The sequence below is a fragment of the Dipodomys spectabilis genome, unplaced genomic scaffold, assembly GCF_019054845.1.
Source record: "Dipodomys spectabilis isolate Male_0828 unplaced genomic scaffold, ASM1905484v1 ptg000108l, whole genome shotgun sequence".
In the NCBI taxonomy this organism is placed as follows: Eukaryota; Metazoa; Chordata; class Mammalia; order Rodentia; family Heteromyidae; genus Dipodomys; species Dipodomys spectabilis.
Genome location: NW_024870785.1, coordinates 3,643,694 through 3,663,974, shown reverse-complemented (window position 1 = coordinate 3,663,974; position 20,281 = coordinate 3,643,694). Strand labels below are relative to the sequence as shown.

General features: G+C 53.8%; 1 protein-coding gene across 1 annotated transcript; it reads right to left on the bottom strand.

Moving 5' to 3' along the window:
- Window positions 1-2,232: 2,232 nt before the first annotated feature.
- Window positions 2,233-17,475, bottom strand: Thbs1 (thrombospondin 1). Its single transcript, XM_042687410.1, has 22 exons — window positions 17,380-17,475; window positions 16,937-17,044; window positions 16,223-16,782; window positions 15,277-15,352; window positions 14,768-14,970; window positions 14,556-14,678; window positions 13,409-13,502; window positions 11,622-11,795; window positions 11,009-11,185; window positions 10,603-10,776; window positions 10,278-10,405; window positions 10,013-10,165; window positions 9,486-9,704; window positions 9,154-9,261; window positions 8,526-8,685; window positions 8,312-8,430; window positions 6,934-7,168; window positions 6,507-6,734; window positions 6,098-6,369; window positions 5,529-5,626; window positions 5,281-5,420; window positions 2,233-4,310 (listed from the first exon to the last, which is right to left on the bottom strand). Exons 2-22 carry the CDS (start codon window positions 17,007-17,009, stop codon window positions 4,303-4,305), a joined length of 3,522 nt encoding a protein of 1,173 aa, XP_042543344.1. The 5' UTR covers window positions 17,010-17,044; window positions 17,380-17,475; the 3' UTR covers window positions 2,233-4,302.
- Window positions 17,476-20,281: the final 2,806 nt, after the last annotated feature.

Genomic DNA, 20,281 nt, shown 5'->3' with positions numbered 1-20,281 from the left:
GAAAGTCGGAAATTTTTTTTTTTTTCTGAACTGTTTGAGTTCAATGAATGCATTGCGTGAGACCATTCTTCAAATAATGATTTTAACATTTGATTTCTCCTTATTATGTTTCCTTGATCTTTTTGAGGCTTGAACAGGGAGTGTGGCTCAAATGGTAGAGTACTAAGCCTTGTATAAAAAAGCCAAATGAAAGTGCAAGGCCCTGAGTTCAAGCTCCAGTACTGGCACACAACAAAACCCAAGAAAAGCCAAACCTATTGCCTCCATCTTTATCGCAATTCTCCTCTGGCACCTGGTTCACTCACCTTCAACCTGTCAGTCCTGAGACACATGACAGTAAGCCTCCTTAGGAGGAAAAAGTTTTATTGGTGGTGACATAACAAGTCCTGTGTTTAACCAGTTTCACCAGCTAACTTTTGAAGGTCACTGTGCATGGGATTGGACCCACCTGTGAGCAAGCTCCCGTCCAGCCTCTCTGTCCCGTCTCCTCTTGGTGTGTTCTGTCACTTTTACTGTACGGTGTAAAAATTCATCAGAATTCTCTCCCAGGAACGTACATGTTGTACTACTCTTTTTTTTTTCTTTTGTCAGTTGTGGGGCTTGAACTCTGGGCTTGGGCACTGTCCCTGTGCTCTTCAGCTCAAGGCGAGCGCTCTACCGGTTGAGCCACAGCACCACTTCCGGTTTTCTAGTGGTTTATTGGAGATCAGAGTCTCACAGACTTTCCTGCCCGGGCTGGCTTTGAACCTCAATCCTCAGATCTCAGCCTCCTGAGTAGCTAGGATTACAGACGTGAGCCACTGGCAACCGGCCATATTGTACTACTGTGAGAGTAAATGCTGGCTTATTTCAGACAGATATTTCCTTTAGATCATTTCCCCTCATTCCACAACGGTTTACAGGCACTTTCTAATTCATAAGTCTTCACCTTGGGCCTACAAAATGATCTGGCAGTTTCCATTCATAGGTGATCTTGCTGCCCAGACAGAAGTGTTTAGAACAAGAAAGAAAAAAGTCAATGAGAAGGAAGATTCTATCTTTTGTCTTGTGTTTAGCCAGCCTCAAAGCCCGACTTTTGTCAAAAATTGAGTACATAACAAAAATACCAACAGTTCTTAAGTCAGTGTGCAAAACTACTTGCCGTTCTGAAACTCACATTCCAGACGTGGCAGCATTCATTCCCTTTACCAGTGGGTTTCACATCCACACATTTGTGCATTCCTTTCAAAGCTTGCCTTTCTCGCATCCGCATCATCCGTTTGTGACTGCAGGTGTCATTCATTCGTTCTTCAGAAGGTAGAGTCTCTTACCACCTTCGCAAAGACGATTCTTCTCTTGTAATGCTGTCCACCCGAGCTGCTCTACAAAATGTAGCCATGTTGTCCTACCTAGAGCCATCATGGACAGGTCAGAAAATGGACCTGGAGTTACAGGTTAAACCAGACAGTGGTGGCTGATGCCTGTAATTCCAGCTATCCTCAGGCAGAAAGACAATGACACCCATATGCTTTCATTGTCTTTCTTAGAAAGAGCTGGGTTTTTGAGAAGGTTCATACTGGACTCCTTTTAACAGTAAACATAAAATTATATTCTTTTTTTGACTCAGGATATAGGTGCCCTTTCTCCTTTCTATGCTTTAGTTATGGTAGATCATTCCACAAATCTAGCAAATATATACCCTAAGCCTAGGGTTTTTATTTTTATACTGGTCTTGGGACTGAAACTCAAAGCCTGGGCGCTGTCTTGAGCTTATTTGCTTAAGGGTAGCACTGTACAATTTGAGCCACAACTCCACTTCTGCCTTTTTGGATGTTAATTGGATATAAGTGTCTTATGTAGTTTCCTGCCTGGGCTGGCTTTGAACTGTGATCCTCAGGTCTCATCTTCCTGAGTAGCTAGCATTACAGGATTGAGCCACCAGTACCTAGTCTAGAAGACTAGTTTTGAACAAGTCAGTTTTTCTAAATTATATTGGAATTGTGACTATTACATGTCACGTTTTTTGTAATTTTCTTTTGTGTGTGCTCTATTGGTCTTGTTTTGTTTTGTTTTTTTTGGTCAGTTGTGGGGCCTGAACTCTGGGCCTCCCCGCTGTCCCTCAGCTCTTCAGCTCAAGGCTAGTTCTCTACCACTTGAGCCACAGCACCATTTCTCTATTGGCTAAGAATAGTATTTATCCATACCTCTTAGAATAAGGCCAGCAGAGAACAAAACAGACATGGCTACAGGAAGTATAAATATAAATTCCCATATGATTTATTGTTGTTCCTTGTACATCAGAAACAGTAATATACAAGTTACACTGCTTTAGAATGCAAAATGGATAAAAATGTGTACAAAAAAGCACATTCCTAGAAAAAGGTATCAACAAATAGTAAAAACCAGGGAGTAAAAAGCAAAAAAAATTATAACAAAACACACAAAAAAGGAGAAAACTCAACGATTCTTCAATTCAGTGTGCAAACATATAAAAATAGAAATACTAACTGTACAGGCAGTATTTCCCGATAAATTATTTAAATAGCATATCTACACAATCTGAGATCTATTCCAAAGCAATGAGAAAATAACTTATGAAAGTCAAGCTATGGTGTACAAGATGATAGAAAGAGAAAGAAACCTTTCAGAAATGGCATTTAACATTTCAATGCTTTTTCCTGGGAATATTCTTCTGCAGAGAAATTTTCATACTATGTACAACATTGCCTTTTGAGTTACTACAGTAGCTTTCCGTCTATTTAAGACACTTAAACTCTTTCTACTTGATCCAGAAAGTCTTTACTCAGTCACACAACAAATGAGGTAATATTTGTATATAAGTTTCACCTTTGTCCATCTTTTCTCTTTTGGAAAAATGAAGTAAAACAAAACAACAACAACAAAAACAACAAACAGGTGTACATGCATTTCTTCTTCCTGGAACTATGAGTGAGGGATGTGGCAAAATGTTTCTAAAGATGTCATGGCTTTCTTAGCAATCCCACGGTCTAGCAGACAACCAATGAATTCCACCGGAAAAGATAAAACAAAGGGACAGAACTGGTTCGCTCTCAGCCCAAGTGAGGCTGGTTTTCCAGGTGGCGGCATTGAAGAGATTTGCTGATCCCACCCAGGTATCTGCTCACACATATTTCCCATATGAAATTTAATTCCAGGTAGAACAGAGTTAATAAATAATCTGTATTTACAATCTTACAGTCATGAAGACTCATAACCAAGGCAATGTGGACAGTCCTTACACTTCCTGTTCCACGGATATCCTTCAGACAGATTCTCCAGAATAGGGAAAAAAATAAATATTTTATACTGTTAAAGCGTTTGTTAAAAAACAAGAAAGAAAAAAGAAATACACCCCCCCCCAAAAAAAAAAAACCATAAGAAAACATCACACTATAGTCCAGAAGAGAATCAGGAACTCTAATAATAGAAGAAAAAAGAAAAGGAATGTTTTAGTCAGGTTGACGGTAACTTTGTGCCTTTCTAACCATAGGAACATGAGCATGCTGCCCCTCTTGGAGGCGGCTGCAGCCCACTGAGATGGAATAGGTTTTTCTACTTTCCTGCTACATCTGCAAGGTACATCTGGAATAGAACCAACAATTTCAGCATGGCCAGGCACTGAACAGCCCCCAGCACTGCATGGTACTTCTGATAATAATAACATGTTATGTGGCTCCTATAGACCAGGGGTAAGGATGGGTATCGGGAGAAAGTTCTGAAACCAGTCTTTCCCTCCCTTCCTTACTTCTGTCTAAGCCTCTTCACATGGGTTAATCAGCTAACGCTAGTCAGCGTCATAAAATCCAGTCTTTCAGTATCCCCAAAATGACTCAGTACTAAACAAGTAACAGGTCCTCCATGGTTTCTTCCCACAATCCTCCCTTAGTGCTTGGGCCCCACCCACTGTTCCTAAGGGTATATGTCAGGATCACGGGCAAGGCCTTGCTGCTGAGGTGCCTGGACACGCGTGGGTCCGCTGCTCAGAGCTGGCCTCTCGGGAGCACCCAGCTCGGTGACATGCGCAGCGTGGAGAAGGCACCTTTCCGAAGGAAAGAGAAGAGATGCTTTTGTTTTCACAAAAGCAAGCCAAAGTAATTGTGTTCTTGGAAAAGGCCTTCTTATTCACCAGAGGCTGAAGGCTCAGTCTGTGTTTGAGTTTTCTTGAGGCAGGCTCCACGCTTTGGAGTCTGCAGAGAAGGGAGGTGAGGAGACGTTGAGCCTGGGGGATTCCGCAGGTCCTGGCTTCCAGAAGGTGCAGTGCCGGCCTTGGGTGTGATCAGGACTCTGATCAGCATATGACAGTTAGGAATCTGTGACACAAACGTGAAAAAACAAAGAAGTGAAAACTAATGAATCAGGACACAATCATCTTAATATCAACTAACAAATTAAAAACTCAAGAGTTTTCCTTTTGTTGTTGTTGATGGAAAAATGACTGTGTGTGTGTGTGTGTGTGTGTGTGTGTGTGTGCATGCTGGTACTGAGGCTTGAACTCAGGGCTTTGAGCTCTTACTTGGCTTTTTTTTTTTTTTTTTTGTGAAAATACCATATAGAGGGGTTACAATTACATGGGCAAGATAATGAGTACATTTCTTATCAAGCATTGTTGCCTCCTCCTTTGTTTTCCCTTCCTATTTTCTCTCCCCCCTTCCCCGGACACACACACACACACACCACTTGGCTTTTTTGTTCAAGACTGTTGCTCTACCACTTGAGACAAAACTCCACTTCTAGCTTTCTGGAGGTTAATTGGAGATAGCATCTCATAAACTTTCCTGCCCAGGCTGGCTTCAAACCATGATTCTCAGATCCTAGCCTACTGAGTAGCTAGGATCATAGGCCTGAGCCACTGGTGTCTGGCTAGTAAAAATGGCTTTCACATCACTATGAAAGCAATATTGTTCCTCTGTACACAGATAAAAGCTGTGATGGTATGAATAAAACTGTAAGAAGAACATAAACTATCTAAACATTCCGAGTTTGAAAGAAAAGTAGTACTCGCATTTAAGAAAAGCATTATTGTGGCCTAAATTGTATAGCTGCTTGTCTTTCATCTTTGCATTGTCTGAAGAACACACTGGTTACTAAGCAAGTTCACTGTGTTGATAAGGACTCAGGATATCTTTAGCCACAACTCATAGCAATGATTTCATTTCTAGCATTGTATCCTTAAATGCTAAGTGGAAATGCCCTTGTCTCTAAAATAGTGTTCTAATCAGTCTTGCCCACGTTGTTGTCTTTCATATTAGTGTGACTTAGCGCAGTTCTAGGTACTCCTACCTCTACATTCGTATTTCAGGTCAGAGAAGAACACCATTTCTTGAGAGAAGACAAACAGTCCTAGCCTGCCGCCGGCGTAGGTTTTGTCGTAGATGGGGCCGGAGTCAGCCATGATCTTCTTCCCCTCGTACATGACCACTCTGCAGCAAAAGAAGAAAACCTGTCACTGGTGACCTGTCACTGGTGATCTCACCCTTTTGGCCCCTGGGTGCGACTCGGAAGTGGGATTTAATACACTCCACCCTCACCTTATGAAGCCTGTCTTGGGCCGGTGGCTGAGACGCCATCTGTAGGCGGTGAAATCTTTCCAGCCTATGTGACGAGGGTCATGCCACAGGGTGCGCACCTGAGGGAGAGGAGAGAGCTTGAACGAGTCCCGCCGCGAGGAGACCCATAGCCCGGGCCCTGAGACACGGTGCTTGAGAGCTACCCATAGCCCAGGCCCTGAGACATGGTGCTTGAGAGCTACCCATAGCCCGGGCCCTGAGACACGGTGCTTGAGAGCTACCCAGCAGGCCGGGAGGATTTTGGTTCTTAAGGGTTCTCTCATGTGCCGTGTGCCATTTAATGACTGTAAAGCAGACAGCAAGGGGAAAGGCAGGCTTTTTGTTTGAAGAGGCTGGAACTGCCTTAGGTGTGGAGGGGCGCCGGGCCGCAGTGAGCTCCCCTGTCCCACACGATTCGGACTTTGTGGAGCCTGGCTTCATGCCGCAGCTAGTGATGCTGGGAGCTTCATAACTAAGACATCTTGGGTTCTCAGCCAGAGGCCGGTGTCCCCCTTGTCAGTTACACGCCCACCCCCGGGACTCCTCCTTACCTGGCCTGGGGTGTTTCCTGTGTGCCACAGGGCATTCCGCAGATGCTCGCCAGGGCCTGTGGTGGAGTTCACGACTTTCACGGACAGGCCGGAGTATCCCTGAGCCCTGGTGGGGTTGGTATCCCAGTAGGACTGGGTGACTTGCTTCCACATAACCACGTAGAAGCGGCTGCTGGACTGGTAGCCAAACACAAAGCCGGCGTAGTCATCGTCCCTCTCGGTGTTGATGAAGAAGGTGCCACTGAAGTCCACCGCATTGAACTCATCGTAACCTAGAAGACCAGGCCAGAGCCACGTTAGTAACTGCAGCCTTTAGATCCTTCTCCATTCTGTCCCAGACTCCCCAGAGCCCGCAGGGGCAGGGGCATTTCCACATCCGCCTTTGCCTCTTAAAGCACTCACGACTCACCTACAGCAAGGCCAGGATCACAGTTGACAGTCTGGACAAGCTCTTTGCCCTGGTGGCGTACCACCCAGTTAGGGTCATTTTGGGATGTCCCTTTGGGATCAAGAGGGATCATCTGGAATCGGCGGAAGTCAGTCTCACTGATGTCAACATTCTCAGGACAGATGTCATCGATGTCTGGCACATTGTCATGATCAAAGTCGTCTTTGCACGCATCGCCTCGACCATCACCTAAGATCAGAAAGGCAAGATGTGAGTGAAACTCTGAAGTGCTGCCATGTCTGAGGTCAGATGAGCACTGCCACAGCTGACCTTCAGTCACCATGTCCCCTGGGATACCTTCCCTGTCCTCCTGTTTCTTCCCTCTGCAGGTCATCAGTCCCGACCCCCCTAACACCTTGTGCTCTCCAGAATGGCGGCACGGACTCACCATCAGAGTCCTTCTGGTCAGGATTGGGCACCAGCCTGCAGTTGTCCCTGTCATCAGGGACGCCGTCATTGTCATCATCGTGGTCGCAGGCATCCCCCTTGCCATCCTTGTCATGGTCAGCCTGGTTGGCGTTGGGCACATAGGGACAGTTGTCCAGATTGTTCTGGTGTCCATCTTCATCAATGTCCTGATTGTTGTCACAGGTGTCCCCAATGCGGTCTGAGTCAGAGTCCAGCTGGAAGACAGAGGGAAAAGGAGTAAGTCACATGCTGAACAGCTCCTGTGAAAGGCCACACAGGTGCCCCACCAGGGGGAATTCTTCTGTGTATGATACTGCCAGTGAGTTCCACGGTTATTTCTGTGCTACTGGAGACACTCACATTAACAAGCTGATATTTAAAGGTTTTTTTTTTTTTTTTCTCAATCTTTGTTTGATGTGGAAATTGTGAGGACACATTTAGGATTTTTTAAAAGCATAACATTTTCCAACTAACATAGAACTTAATTATTCCATATGCACGGGATGCTTACAGACAGCATAATATAGATTGGATTGTTTTTCTTGCTAGTGTTTATGCTTTTTGTAAGGGGTGTGTGTGTATGTATGTGTATGTGTGTGTGAGACTATTTTTTTTTACATGATGGTTGAATTTTGTTGTAAGGTTATTATAATCAGAGGAATCCTAAAGTCATCTAGTGAGGTTAAATGATATTGAAAAACTCGAAACAGATGATATCAGTAAAGCTTCCCGCAGACCACTCAGGCTTTCCCATGATGACCTCAGAGTCACTGTCCTGCTGTTACTAGCTTGACACGCTTTAAAGAGCAAGTGTCAGGAGGGAGAAGCTGGCATTCTCGTGTAATGACATCGATCTGTACATTCCCCGGCAGGGGGGAAGGGTGGTCTGTCAGGAATGCTAGATATTTTTGGAGAAATGTGCTTTCTGGAGCTTTTGGAAGTCTTTTTAGTTTGATGACTTCTTAATGGCTGGATTGTATCACTAGCCATGAAGATGGCTGGTTTGCTTCTAGATGATGCATCTCAGCCGTACACATGGTTCATGTGATTGTAGTGGCCATTTGCAGATCTTGGCTTTGTGAGAATTATCTTAACAATGGTAGGCCACACTGAACAAGCCACGTAGGCTTTCTCAGAGAAGACAAGATTGAAGGGAGGAGAACTTCACGATCAGGATCTATAAGTCTCTACAGAGTTCATTTTGCGCAAACTCACTTTGAGCACGCTCGTACAGCGCCTGGCTATGGGAACACGGGTGCCACAGTCATCGGGGAGTTTGGACTCTACTCTTACACACAGTCTCAGTGGCCCAGCCAGGAGATTCCAGCAGCTGAGGGAGAGTGGGAGGAGTCACCCACCTGGTCTGGGTTGTGCTCCAGGGGACAGTTGTCACACTGATCTCCCACCCCGTCCATGTCAGTGTCCCTCTGGTCCACGTTGTACACGTACTGGCAGTTGTCGCGCTCGTTGAGGATGCCTGCGGAGAGCAGGGCGAATGAGCACCGCGCTCGGCAGCACGGAGAGCTCGGTGAGACCACGCAGCCAGGCCTCCCGGGCGCCTGGAGCCCCTACCGTCCCCGTCGATGTCGGCGGCACAGGCGTCCCCCTCCCCGTTGCTGTCGGTGTCTGCCTGGTCTGGGTTGTGGTTGTAGGGGCAGTTGTCACAGCGGTCCCCCACGTCGTCTCTGTCGTAGTCATACTGGGCGGGGTTGTAATGGAACGGGCAGTTGTCCTGCGGGGAGGAGAGATGGAGAAACCTCACCGGGTTGCCTCCCACCCCCGCTGCGGTGTCCGACCACGTGCGCAGTGCGTACACAACTCCTCAGCTACTAGTTGGCTGACAGAGTATTGTTAGAAGATAACACGTGGGTTTCTGTTGGTGACAAATGAGTGAGATATAAAACATAATTTTATCATCCCGGTGTCACTAGGTACACTTGTAATTTCTCTCTCAAATGGGGAGGAAGAGATGGGAAGGAAAAAGCCTTTGAAAATTCTCTTGGCATCGTCTGTGTCCTGGGTCGCTAGGATTATGGCAGGTGTTAGCCGCTGCGCCCGCTGCCAGCGAGGAAGCCCTAACTCTCCGGCGTGTCAAGACGGTAGACGTAAAGCCCTGCAGTCCCTCCGCCCGTGCTGTGCTCCAGGCTGCCACGGAGGCGAGCGGGGACGCGGGGAAGCCAGCACAGGGTCTGGTCTTTACCCTGTCGTCTGGGATCTTATCGTTGTCGTCATCGTCGTCACAGGCATCGCCGACCCCATCCTTGTCGTAGTCCTCCTGCCCCGAGTTGGGAAGGTTGGGGCAGTTGTCCTGGGGAAGAAAAGCCACACATGACAGCCGTTAGGCCCGCGGTGACACGGGGACAGGCACTCCAAGCCCAGGTCCCGCCCTGTTCACGTTCTTGGCGGGAGCCCAGGCCCCGCTGCCTTCCAGATCCTCCTTTCACTCTTCAACCCCGAGCGCGCCCTGGCGTGTGCTTGGGACCAGGGCGGCGGGCTGTCTGTGGGGAGGCTCGGGAGGGCGTCTGGCCGTACCTTTTTGCAGTGGTAGGTGGCATTGGCCACGCATACCAGGTCCTCGTTGGGCCAGCCGTCCAGGTCGGTGTCCTCTCCGCAGATGATGCCGTTGCCGGCGTAGCCGGGCCGGCACTCGCAGCGGTACATGGGGTCGCTGTAGTGGCCCAGGTAGTTGCAGTTGGCATTCCTGTTGCAGTCATGTGTCCCGTCTTTGCAGGGGTTGCGGGGACTGCACACCTGGGGGGGCACAACACCCAGCCTTTGGACACGTCCCAGACACCAGGGGAACAGGAGGGGCCGCGACCGCCCCACCTCTGGGTAGGCGAGGCCCGTGGGGAAGAGCAGGCTATCCCCGCTGTCTCTCGGCTGCAACTGCTCCGCACATAGACACCCACGGCTCCATCCGCTCATCCCTATCAGGTGCTTCTAAGACTACGCTGTGGGGGCATGCACCCTTCCCCTGCTCCGTGAAGCCTGATGCCTCCGCTGGCTGCTCGCTCAAGGACAGCTCTGTCCTCAGGTCTGCTTTGTGGAGTCTGCGGTACCTGTTTGTTGGCCATGGCGTGTTCAATGCCCCTGCCGAAGGGCTGAGAGCCGGTGAAGCGCGGTGGGCAGGGCAGGCAGTTGTAGCCGGGGTCGGTGTTCTTACACCTGTGCTCTCCGTTGTGGTTGAAGCAGGCGTCGGGCACTTCTTTGCACTACGGAGGGAGTAAGAGAGTGCTCAGCGGTGAGCGCATGCGGCAGCGAGGGAGTGCCGGGGGCCTGCCGGCGGCCTTCCCCGCAGGTCACGCAGAACCGGGGCTCCCTCACCTCATCCACGTCACTGCACTGGATGCCGTTCCCAGTGTAGCCGGCCGGGCAGGCGCCACACTTCCAGCTGCCGTCGGGATGGCTGGTGCATTTGGCACCGGCAAAGCAAGGGTTGGACAGGCATCCATCTGAGAAAGGTGGGAGGCGGTCAGAGGCAGGTCCCAGCTGCTGTCCCTGCCGCAGCGGCGCTGACAGCTGCGCTGTCCACCTGCACACGCACACGTGTGCACACACACACACACACACACACACACACAGAACCCTAACCTCAGCATTCAGTAAAATCGAGTGTCTAGAGGGACTTGGCTCAGGGCCACCCACTCACCTATGGGACAGTCCTGCTTGTTGCAGACCTGGCTTTCTGTCACGTCACCAATGCAGTCTTTGCCTCCGAACTGGGGCGTGGGGTTGTTGCAGAGGCGGCTGCGTTTCTGCACCCCTCCCCCACAGGTGACGGAGCAGATGTCCCACGGCGACCAGGGACCCCAGCCTCCATTGACTGCAAGGAAACCGATCCCACACAAGCATTCAGTCGTTTGAAACCTCTGCCACCCGACCCGTGGAAGGGATGTTCGGGAAGAGCGTGAGTCTGAGATGGTTCTCCGTTTCCCACTGAGCGCCCAGGGCTTTGCTTCTGTTCATTTCTCCAGTGAGCAGCGTCCCCCCCTCCCCCCCCTCCCCCCCGCTGGCCCCGTGACCCGCAGAGCTGCGCCCGTCAGGCTCCCACTCACTGGGACAGGCGGCTTTCCTGCACGCTGTGGTCTCCCGCGCCTCGCCCTCGCACGGCTTCCCGTTCATCTGCGGGCTGGGGGAGTTGCAGAGACGGATCCTCGTGATGACGCCGTCACCACACGTCACGGAGCAGGACGACCAGGGGGACCAGTGGCTCCAGCCGCCATCCTGTTTGACTGAAACGCAAAGCTGGTGTCACCGAGGGCGCTGGCTTCACAGGAGACAGACAAGCCTCCTCCGGAGCTCGGAGCTCGTGGAAGCGTCCCCAGCCTGCTCAGCGGCAGCCGAACCCGCGCTGCGAGGACACGGGCTCGTGGCCACAGTCCACATGCCAGCATGTGGTGATGCCGGCTGCAGGAAGCCGTCAGTACCCTAGGACCTACAGGCTCGACATAAGCCGCACTCCATGCTGACTGCATTTGATGCGTGAACCAAATGCTTAAAATCCCACTGTGAACTCGCTGCAGAGACCCGTGCTACAGAGAGGAGGGGCTGCGGGATCCGCGCAGTGGTCAGGGTGCGGGAGGAGGAGTAGACTGACGCGGAGGTTCCAGCACCTTTACGCCCAGGCTTCGCGACCCCGCCTCCCACCCGCAGCGGCCCAGTGCTCACATCGCTTGTCACACTCCTGAATGTGGCAGGTCCGCGTCTGGACCGAGGAGCCCTCGCAGCGGTTGTTGAGGCTGTCGCAGGAGCGGCCGCGCTGCTGAACGCCATTGCCGCACGTCGCCGAGCAGGACGTCCACTCGGACCACGGAGACCAGCCATCGTCCGCCGAGTCGCTGGCTGCGGGGAGCACGGGGCACTTAGTACAGGGTGGCCGCCCGTGGTCCCCGCCGGGGCCTGCACTTGCCAGAGGGGGAAAGCACACATCCCTTTGCCTCGACTGAAGTGTTTGATGAGTATGCTTTTGCTATACTAATGCAACATGATGTGGTTATTACTGTTGAATGAGTTGCCCCTATCCATCACCTCAGAGCTGTGTGTGTGTGTGTGTGTGTGTGTGTGTGTGTGTGTGTGTGACTCTGAACTTCTCCCTCAGCCTTAACTGTAGACTTTGACGTATGTGAGACTCCCGTAACTTCAAAGCAAAGGATACGCTTTCTCTGAGGTGGCTGGAAGGGTTTATGTTAGATCACCACGTGTAGATTTTCCGGGTAACTGGAGGCTGTGCCGGGTCAGGACAGCCCATCCTTGCTGTAGCGCGAGATCTCCCGCGCCCTCTCCTCCCCGTTCTGACTGTGCACAGTTAAGATATCTGAGCAGCGGGTCCAGACTCAGTCTTCCAAGAAGACAGCCCCAAGGTGTCATTTCTGACTTGTCAGGGAAGCCCCAGACCATGTGTCTGGCAGATGAGCGGGCTGGCAGCCTGGCTGCTCTTAGTTCTGGCTCCAGCTGGCCATGAGGTTAGTGGGCTTGTTCCTCAACCTCTCACCTCTGGCGCCTCCTCTGCGCATATTTTCACAAGAGGAGAATATGTTTGTTTACTGTCTCTTGAGGCACCACCAGAAAACAGAGACTAGATCTCATTAGATAGCCCATGCTGGCCTTGAACCCAGGATCCTTCTGCTTCTGACTCTTAAGTGCTGGGATTACAGGTATGCACCAGTATGTCTATCAAGAGAACTTGTTTTCTTTGGCCACCAGTTGGAAGTCTTAGCAATCGCTGTCTTTGTTCCCTTTAACTCCCACCTCAAATAAGTGCTAGATAGAGCACATGTACAAATAGGTGGAACATCACTCCCACGGCCCTGGGGAGCCATGGCCGGGGTACACAGAGGTGCGCGTTTGTCTGTGTGAGCGTGCATGCGTGTATGCCAAGTGCTACTGCCTATCGTAACAACTCACTCTCATGACTTGTACCTACTACACTGAATATTGTCTCCATGAAGAGATCATTGCAGCGCACAAGACCTGGGGGCAGGGCGCCCCGTGTCAAGACAGTGCCGTTTCTGTCAGTCCCCTGACACCCAGTGATGCTGTGATCTTCCTCTCTGATCACTGCGGAATTCAGAGGCAGAACCTCAGGTCCCACGTCAGGTCCCACGCTCACACCATAAGCCTACCAACTCCTCTGCTGGACAGATCCTCTTCCCTTTGCACTGTTAAAATCTAGTTCTAAAACTGTCAACTTAGACCTATTTCTGCAACATATTCACCCTTATCTGCAAAGCACAAGATCAGGATGAATAAGTACATGCCATGAGCATTGCTACCGATTCCACAAGCTAGATGGACAATTAAAAGGTGTCCATAATGGGCTTTTTTGGCTGCAGACAGCCGATGGAAGGAAGCAAGATGCTGAGTGAAGACATATGATGGAGCCAGGGTCGGGGCAGTGCTGTGCCTAGATGTCCAGCCGAGTACTAAAGAATGAGCTAGGTGTTTTAGGAACTTACGCCAACACCGTGGGCAGCACTCTCCATCAGGAACTGTGGCGTTGGAGCAAGGCATGATGGGGCAGGACACCTTCTTGCAGATAGTCACTGAATTCTGCAGGGCAAGAAAGGCAGGAGGAAACGGTTACTGAGCATAATTGCAAAAATAAGTTTCCCTACTACAGGAACATTTCCATCACAAGCCACAGCAGTGCGAGGTCTGTAAAAGCTCGGACGGGATGAGGGTGATAGTAGAGCTGTCGGTTGCAGTCCACCCATGTCATACATTTCATGCCAGTCACTTGTCTGTCCTTCAGGGAGCTCTGAATGGTTGCTCAGCACAAAGAACTTACGTAAGAAGAATCAGCAGGCCTCGGGAGCCAAGTCTACCTCGGAAATCAAACTCACAGGAATCAGCAACAACTTTAAAATCTTTATATTTTATCTTTAGCAGGAGAAGAAAATCTATGAACATTTTTCTCTCCTCTTAGAGCTGCCTTTACACCACACTGGGGAATGATGAGAATTTAAAGAAGTTGGTGCAAAAGCAAAGCCTTTCTTTGTCTGATAAGCCAGATAATAGCAAACTTGCCTTCCCCCACACCTGTGGGTATGGAGGGAACCCCACCCACTGGCATTGTCACCAGAGCTAAGTTGACAGTGACACCCTAGCCATTTGAACAGTCAGCACTGTGTTAGAAGAACCGCCATGCCAGGGCTGAATAGAAAGCCGGGCTGGGGAAACAAAAGGAATGTTCTGAGCAGGTTTGATTTACCTGACATTCAACACTTGGTCTTTGAACTAAAGCGAGTAAATTATTCAGATGTCTAAGTAGATTTGTTCCCTTAAGATACTTAGCCCGGGGGGCAGGGGGGATGGAGGGTGTAATTAAGACTTTAATAAATCCAAGAGTTTAAAAGAAGAGTTTGTAAATGTCATAATTGCATGTCAAAGGGAAAAAGACCTGCTTTGGTGGCGGCCTGTGGTATATAAAAACTTGAGGGCTTCCTCTCGGCTGCAGACCTGGCTTTATGGCGAACCTACTGAAGTTGACTGGCAACTTCAGTTGTCTGTCGGCTGGTGTCCGAGCAACAGCATTTTGTATTTGAAAAGACTGGCTGCCAGCCGCGCCGTGAATCTCTCCTTCAGCGCGCAGTGGCTCCTCACCTGGCAGTGGCACTCGGTACAGCCATCCACCGTCCACTCCTCATTATTCCTGTACTGGACCCCATTGTGGTAGCAGAAGTGGGGCCTCCGCAGCTCATTGGCCAGCTCCTTGTTCTCTTCCGTCTAAAAGGTGAGCGTGCTCATTAGTGCTCAGCCTTACCTGGGGCCGTCTGGGGGTGTGTGTGTGTGTGGGGGGGGGTGAGGCCACTGACCACTTTGCGGATGCTGTCCTGCAGAGTGGTCACAATGGTGCGCAGGCTCCGGAGCTCCAGGACCATGCTGGACAGCTCATCACACGAGATGCCGCAGATGGCTTGCAGGTCCTTGGTCTTGTGGCCGATGTAGTTGGTGCGGATGGCCGGGCTGGACCCATTCACCACATTGTTGTCCAAGGTGAGTAGGACATTGGCAGTGGCTAGGAAATAGAACAGAAAAAGTAATGGCGGACTTCAAATCCATGGCCTCTCCTCCAGCCAGCCAGCCAGCCAGCCAGCCCACCCTCGAGTTCTTGGCTATAAAGACATTTCATTTGGGGTAAGGAGTGTGTGTGTGTGTGTGTGTGTGTGTGCGTGCGTGCGTGCGTGTAAAATCCTTTGAAGTCACTTGTGTCTACTTAATCATGCTACCTGGAGGCAAGTTTGGCACAAGCAGTATTGCTTATATTCCTCGTGGTGCTCTTGGTAGAATTCTCCCATGTTCTAAAAATAGATGAGGTACTCACAGCTGGAGCAGCCTTTGTTCCTGAGGACATCTTCTGGGGTGGTTCCAAAGACAAACCTCACATTCTGCAGCACCCCCTGTGGCAGGAATTGTAGAATGGAGTGAAGGGGGGTTTGGTGGGAGGGGCAAGGGGGAGCGGGAGGGAGGGAGGGAGGGGGGAAGGGAAGGAGGGAGGGAGGGAGGGAGGACTATCTGTGTGCTAGAGAAAGCACACAAGCAAACATCCCAGAAGCTGGAAAGGCCACCATTTTTTAAGATCCCTTTAAGATCAAAATAGCCCACCAACGTAAACGGCCAAACAACTTCAAAAATCTTCTGTCTTCTGCCAAGTCTTTAGTATTTTACAAAGAACTCCCTTCTCAAAGGCCCGCCTGGGCACAAAGGAAGTGGAATGGATGCTAAGTGTGGAGAACACGATATTCCCCAGCGGTGAAGAGTTAAACGTGGGAGTTCAAAGCCACAGCTACAAACGGGGCGAGGAAGAGCTGCAGTGGCGGATCTGTGGCTGTTTTAACCTTTTCAGTTTAACCTCCGCCGGCCTCCATCCCTCCCCACTGACCACGGCTGGCTCTACCCAGTGAAGAACCCCTTGCAGGTTCTGATTAAAGCCGGTGGAACATACTCGAAGTAAACCACCATGCTCTTTAAGAGCACCGGAGCAGCTGCTGTTGGACAGGCATTTCTCATTTACTCGAGTAGTTTCCAACGGGCTGCCCAGGCCCCCCCCCCCCCCCCCCCCCCCCCCCCCCCCCCCCCCCGGCCCCCAGCCGCAGCAGGACCCTTCCGATCAGAAATGCAGATCCTCAGGCCCCTCACCCGATGCCCTGGGGGAGGAGGGGTGGAGGAGGGCAGCCTGCCATGCCGGCCGCCCTCCCAGGGGTTCTGAGGCTGAGAACCGGCCCCCCGGGCACCACCACCACCACCACCACCACGGTGGACCCACCGACCTGGAAGTTGTCGTTGACGTCCCCCTTGGCAACGCGGAGCCGGGCGGTGCTGGCCAGGTCCCGGGTGAAGATGCTCTGGATGGGGACGTCCAGCTCGACGCTCTCCATCTTCTCGCAGTCGATGTAGAGCTGGGCTCTGTCCTCCTGCACGAACAGGGTGATGCTCCTCCACTGGCCGGTGGCCAGGAAGGCCTCCTCCACCGACACCACCTGCTGCCGGCCCTGCGCGTCCAGGCTCAGGTCCAGCGTGCCCGCCTTGCCGTTGGACACCACGGCGAACACGGGGCCCGACCGGTCCTTGCGCTCCACGGCCAGCAGCGCGCCGCGGGTCCGCTTCATCTGCCGCAGGGAGGCCAGCAGGAGGAAGCCCTTCTCGGCGCGCACGGCGTCCACCAGGTCTTGGAATTTGTCATCGGGCATCGGGGGGATCAGGTCGGCGTTCTCGATGCGGAAAGCCGGGCTGGACGGGTCGGGACCCTTCACCAGCCGCCGCCCGGAGCCCCTGCGGGCGGCCCCGGCCAGCTCCAGCACGTCGAACACGCTGCCGTCTCCGCCAGACTCTGTGGGAGCCGGGAGGCCACGGTCAGCTTTCCGGTCCGGGGACGGGGGGGGGGGGGGAGCGCGGGGGTCAGGGGACGGGGCGCGGGGGGGCGGGGGTCAGGGGACGGGGCGCGGGGCGCCCCCCCCCCCCGCGGGGCTTCCCCGCCGGCTCACCTGGAATGCGGTTGGCGGCGCACACGCACACGGGGCACAGGAGCAGGAGGCACAGTCCCCAGGCCGGGCCCATGGCAGCTCCGGAGCCCGGGGTCCGATGGGGGAAGCCTGGACGGAGGGTGGCACGAAGTTGGACGCGGGGCGCGGGGCCCGGGGCGCGCCCGCCACCCTCCTGGGCCTCCCGCTCGCCGGGAGGACGGACAGCAGGCTTGTCCTCCCCGAGGCTGTCCCCACGAGGGAAGGCGTGCCCGAGGCAGGCGCAGGTGGTGCCCGGGAAAGAGGGCGCGAGACGGGCAGGCGGGCTCCGAGCGCGGGGCGCCGGGGGCGGCGGCGGGCCTCAAGGTCCTGGCCGGTTCCTGGCGGACCCCGGGCCGCAGGGAAGGGCCGGGGCAGCTGGGCAGGGAGGCTGGCCCGGCGCTGGACGGGGCGGCGGGGAGGCTTACCGGAGTGGCCCGGGGGAGCGGCGCGGACGCGGGGTGCCGGAGAGAGGCGCTCGGGGCACCGGCGGGGCGCGGAGGAGGCCGGCGGGGACGCAGGAGGCCGCGCAGGCTCGCCGGGCTGCGGCGCTGGCTGGGGAAGCCGCCGCGGCGCGCGCTTTTAAAGGGGGCACTCGCATTCCTGGGGATCCCTCGGACCAATGGGCGGCGCGCGGGCAGGAAGCGGGCGGGGCGCCTCCCCCTCCCCGCCCCGCACGGCGGCAACTTTCCAGCTGGCAGGGGGGCCCGGGGGCGCGCGCGCGCGCAAGTCCGGCCGTCCGTCCGTCCGTCCGTCCGTCCGTGCGTCCGTCCCTCCGTCCGTGCGCGCGCGCCACCCCCCCCCCCCCCGGCGCCCCGCGCCCACGCGCGCCCACCGACCCTGCGGGCCGCCGGTCACAGCCTGTCAAAAGAGGGCTGACGGTGACGGGAGAGCGGTGGGCTCTCCACCCTCAGCCGCTGGCGGAGCCGGCCCCGCACCTGCCCCGGGGAGCCGCCCGCGGCCGCGCTCCCGCCGGCCGGCGCTGGGGGGCGCCGTGCGAATTCGGATCCCGGCCCCCGGCCGCCCGGCGCCCGCCCGCGCCGCCCTCGGCGGCACCGTCTGGCTCCAGGCGCCTCGCCTGTTCGTGCTCGGATCCCGGGAGCAGCCAGCAGCCGCTGCCCGGTGTCTGACTCCCTTCCCCTCCCCTCCCCGAGCGCTCTTCTCAATCCTCGGCTCCGGGAGCTCGGGGGCAGCGCGCGCGCGCGGGGCTCCGGCCCTGGCCCAGGCCGCCTGCGCCCCCGGGACCGAGCGGGCGGCGCCACCTCCCCGTCCCGCTCCTGCCACCGGCCCGCCCGAGCCCCGGACCAAATAAGGACGTCAGCACGGGCCGGGAGACGGGAGCGCGGCGCGGGGCCGGCGGGCACCGCGTGTGTCGGCCGTCCCGGAGCCGGGGAAGGGACCCGTGCGAGCGGAGGGCCGGGTGGCACCTGTCACGGGCACCCACGTGGAGTGCCTCCGAGGTGAGCGTTCCCGACACACGTGTGCTTGTGGGCGCTCAGTCGGATGAGACAGATTCCTGTCCTGGAAGTCCCCCGTGCGGACTCACCGGTTAGGGTCAGGGTCAGGGTTAGGGCCCAGCCCTCTCTGGGCAGCCATGCCCGGCGGGCCCCCACCCCAGCTGGCTCCCGTCCCCCTCCGGGTGTGAGCGCTCAGGCTGCACCGTGCTTGGGAACAGCTCCTCCTAGAGGAGTGGCGCACAATGGCTCTGGGCCCCTCTGGGCTTCTGGATGATTTTGTCCAGATGGCGGAGGATTTGAGGTTCCCAAGAGACCTTCAGAAGCAGGAGGCGTCTTCCCTGGGTGAGAAGAGCAGCCTGACTGCCCGCTTCTCTCCAGGGCCCCATGCTCCCCGCGATCCAGGGGTGTGGAGAGGACTCCGGAGGTGCCTTGGAACTTGGACCTTCCCCGTGCCCTTCACACAGGAAGGTGACCCACAGGAGGCAGGAAGAGCCTCCTGGTCACAGAGAGCCAGCAGCAGTGTAGAAGCTGTTTATTGGGAACACAGAAGTCTTTCCTGAGACTCGAGAAGAATGTCTCTAACAATTCAGCAGAGATGCTTGCCAGTTAAGAGCAGGGTGTGTGTCCATGCTAGAGAGGCAGGGTAGGCTGGTGAACTGTGAGGCGAAGAGAGGAGCAAGAGGAAAGACAGGTGGCAGAGACAGACCCCTTGTTCACCTGAGCCCGTCCTGTGCTGCCCCATTTCTCCTCCTCTTCAGTCCCAGCTCTCCTGGCCCCTGGCCTCTTCCGAGTCTATAGAAGCCCTTCCCTTTGCTCCTGGGCTGGTGCTCCATGGCGGGCCCCAAGGAGTACCCCTTTTCGTTCTCAAACAGGCTCCAGGGGGAGACAGTTTGGAATCCTGAGTGTCTAGGCACCACGGGATGATACGTTGGCCAGGTTTTCTTGGTTTGGGGCAGGAGGCATACACCTGGTTGGAGGACTGAAAAACTCCAACAACTATAACAAGGTAGTTTGCAGAGGAGAAGAATGTGCCTGGATTCTGTTCCCCCTCCCTCCATGGGTGAGGTTTGGTTCTCAGGAGTGGTACCCTTGTGAATACCAAGGGCCCTGAGGCTCACATCAGGACTGGCGGGCTGGAGTGCCGAGGAGATACATGGAGGAGGGATGTCTTCCCGGTGTCCGTGCTGATCGTTGTTGGGATTAGGGGGCTCATGGGGGACCCCAGGCTAGGTGTGGTCTCCCTCAGGGACTCAGATTCGTCTCTGACACAGGAAGTCCATGAGTGGGCAGGTCCAAGAAACAGTGGAATTTCCACCATGAAGTTTGCTTGTGATGCTGATTAAACACACTCGCGCGGAAGGACCTGACTTCCTTCCAGCTCGATATGTTGCTCCAAACCACCCACTTGTAAATGATCATTTTTCACATTCTCTCCACATATGCAGTCGAGATTAAGCGATATTTCCAAGTTTTTGTTTTTTCTTGAAAAAAAACCAAAACATTACAACTGTCAGTTAAGAGAGTAAGACAAGCAAACATAAAGAAAAACACAACTCTTGCTGGGAAGTGTTGAGAGGGTGTGAAACAATCCAAAGACTGGTTATGACACCGAGATTGGCACCCGATTTAAGTCTGGATGGAAGACTTCGTGCCCCCGGAGACCCTGCCCAGCGGGCAGATAGCAGGGTTTGGCCATGTGCTTTCAGTGAGATCAGCCTGGGGGGTGTGGTGGTGGTTTATTCCCCCCTTCATTCTTGTTGCACAGTGAGATCATGACAGCTTAGGTTTTGAAGAACTGAGCCAAAAGGGTGATCATGCTTTCTAATTTAAGAAGATGAGGGTATAGTCTGAAAAAAAAAAAAAAGTGATTTGT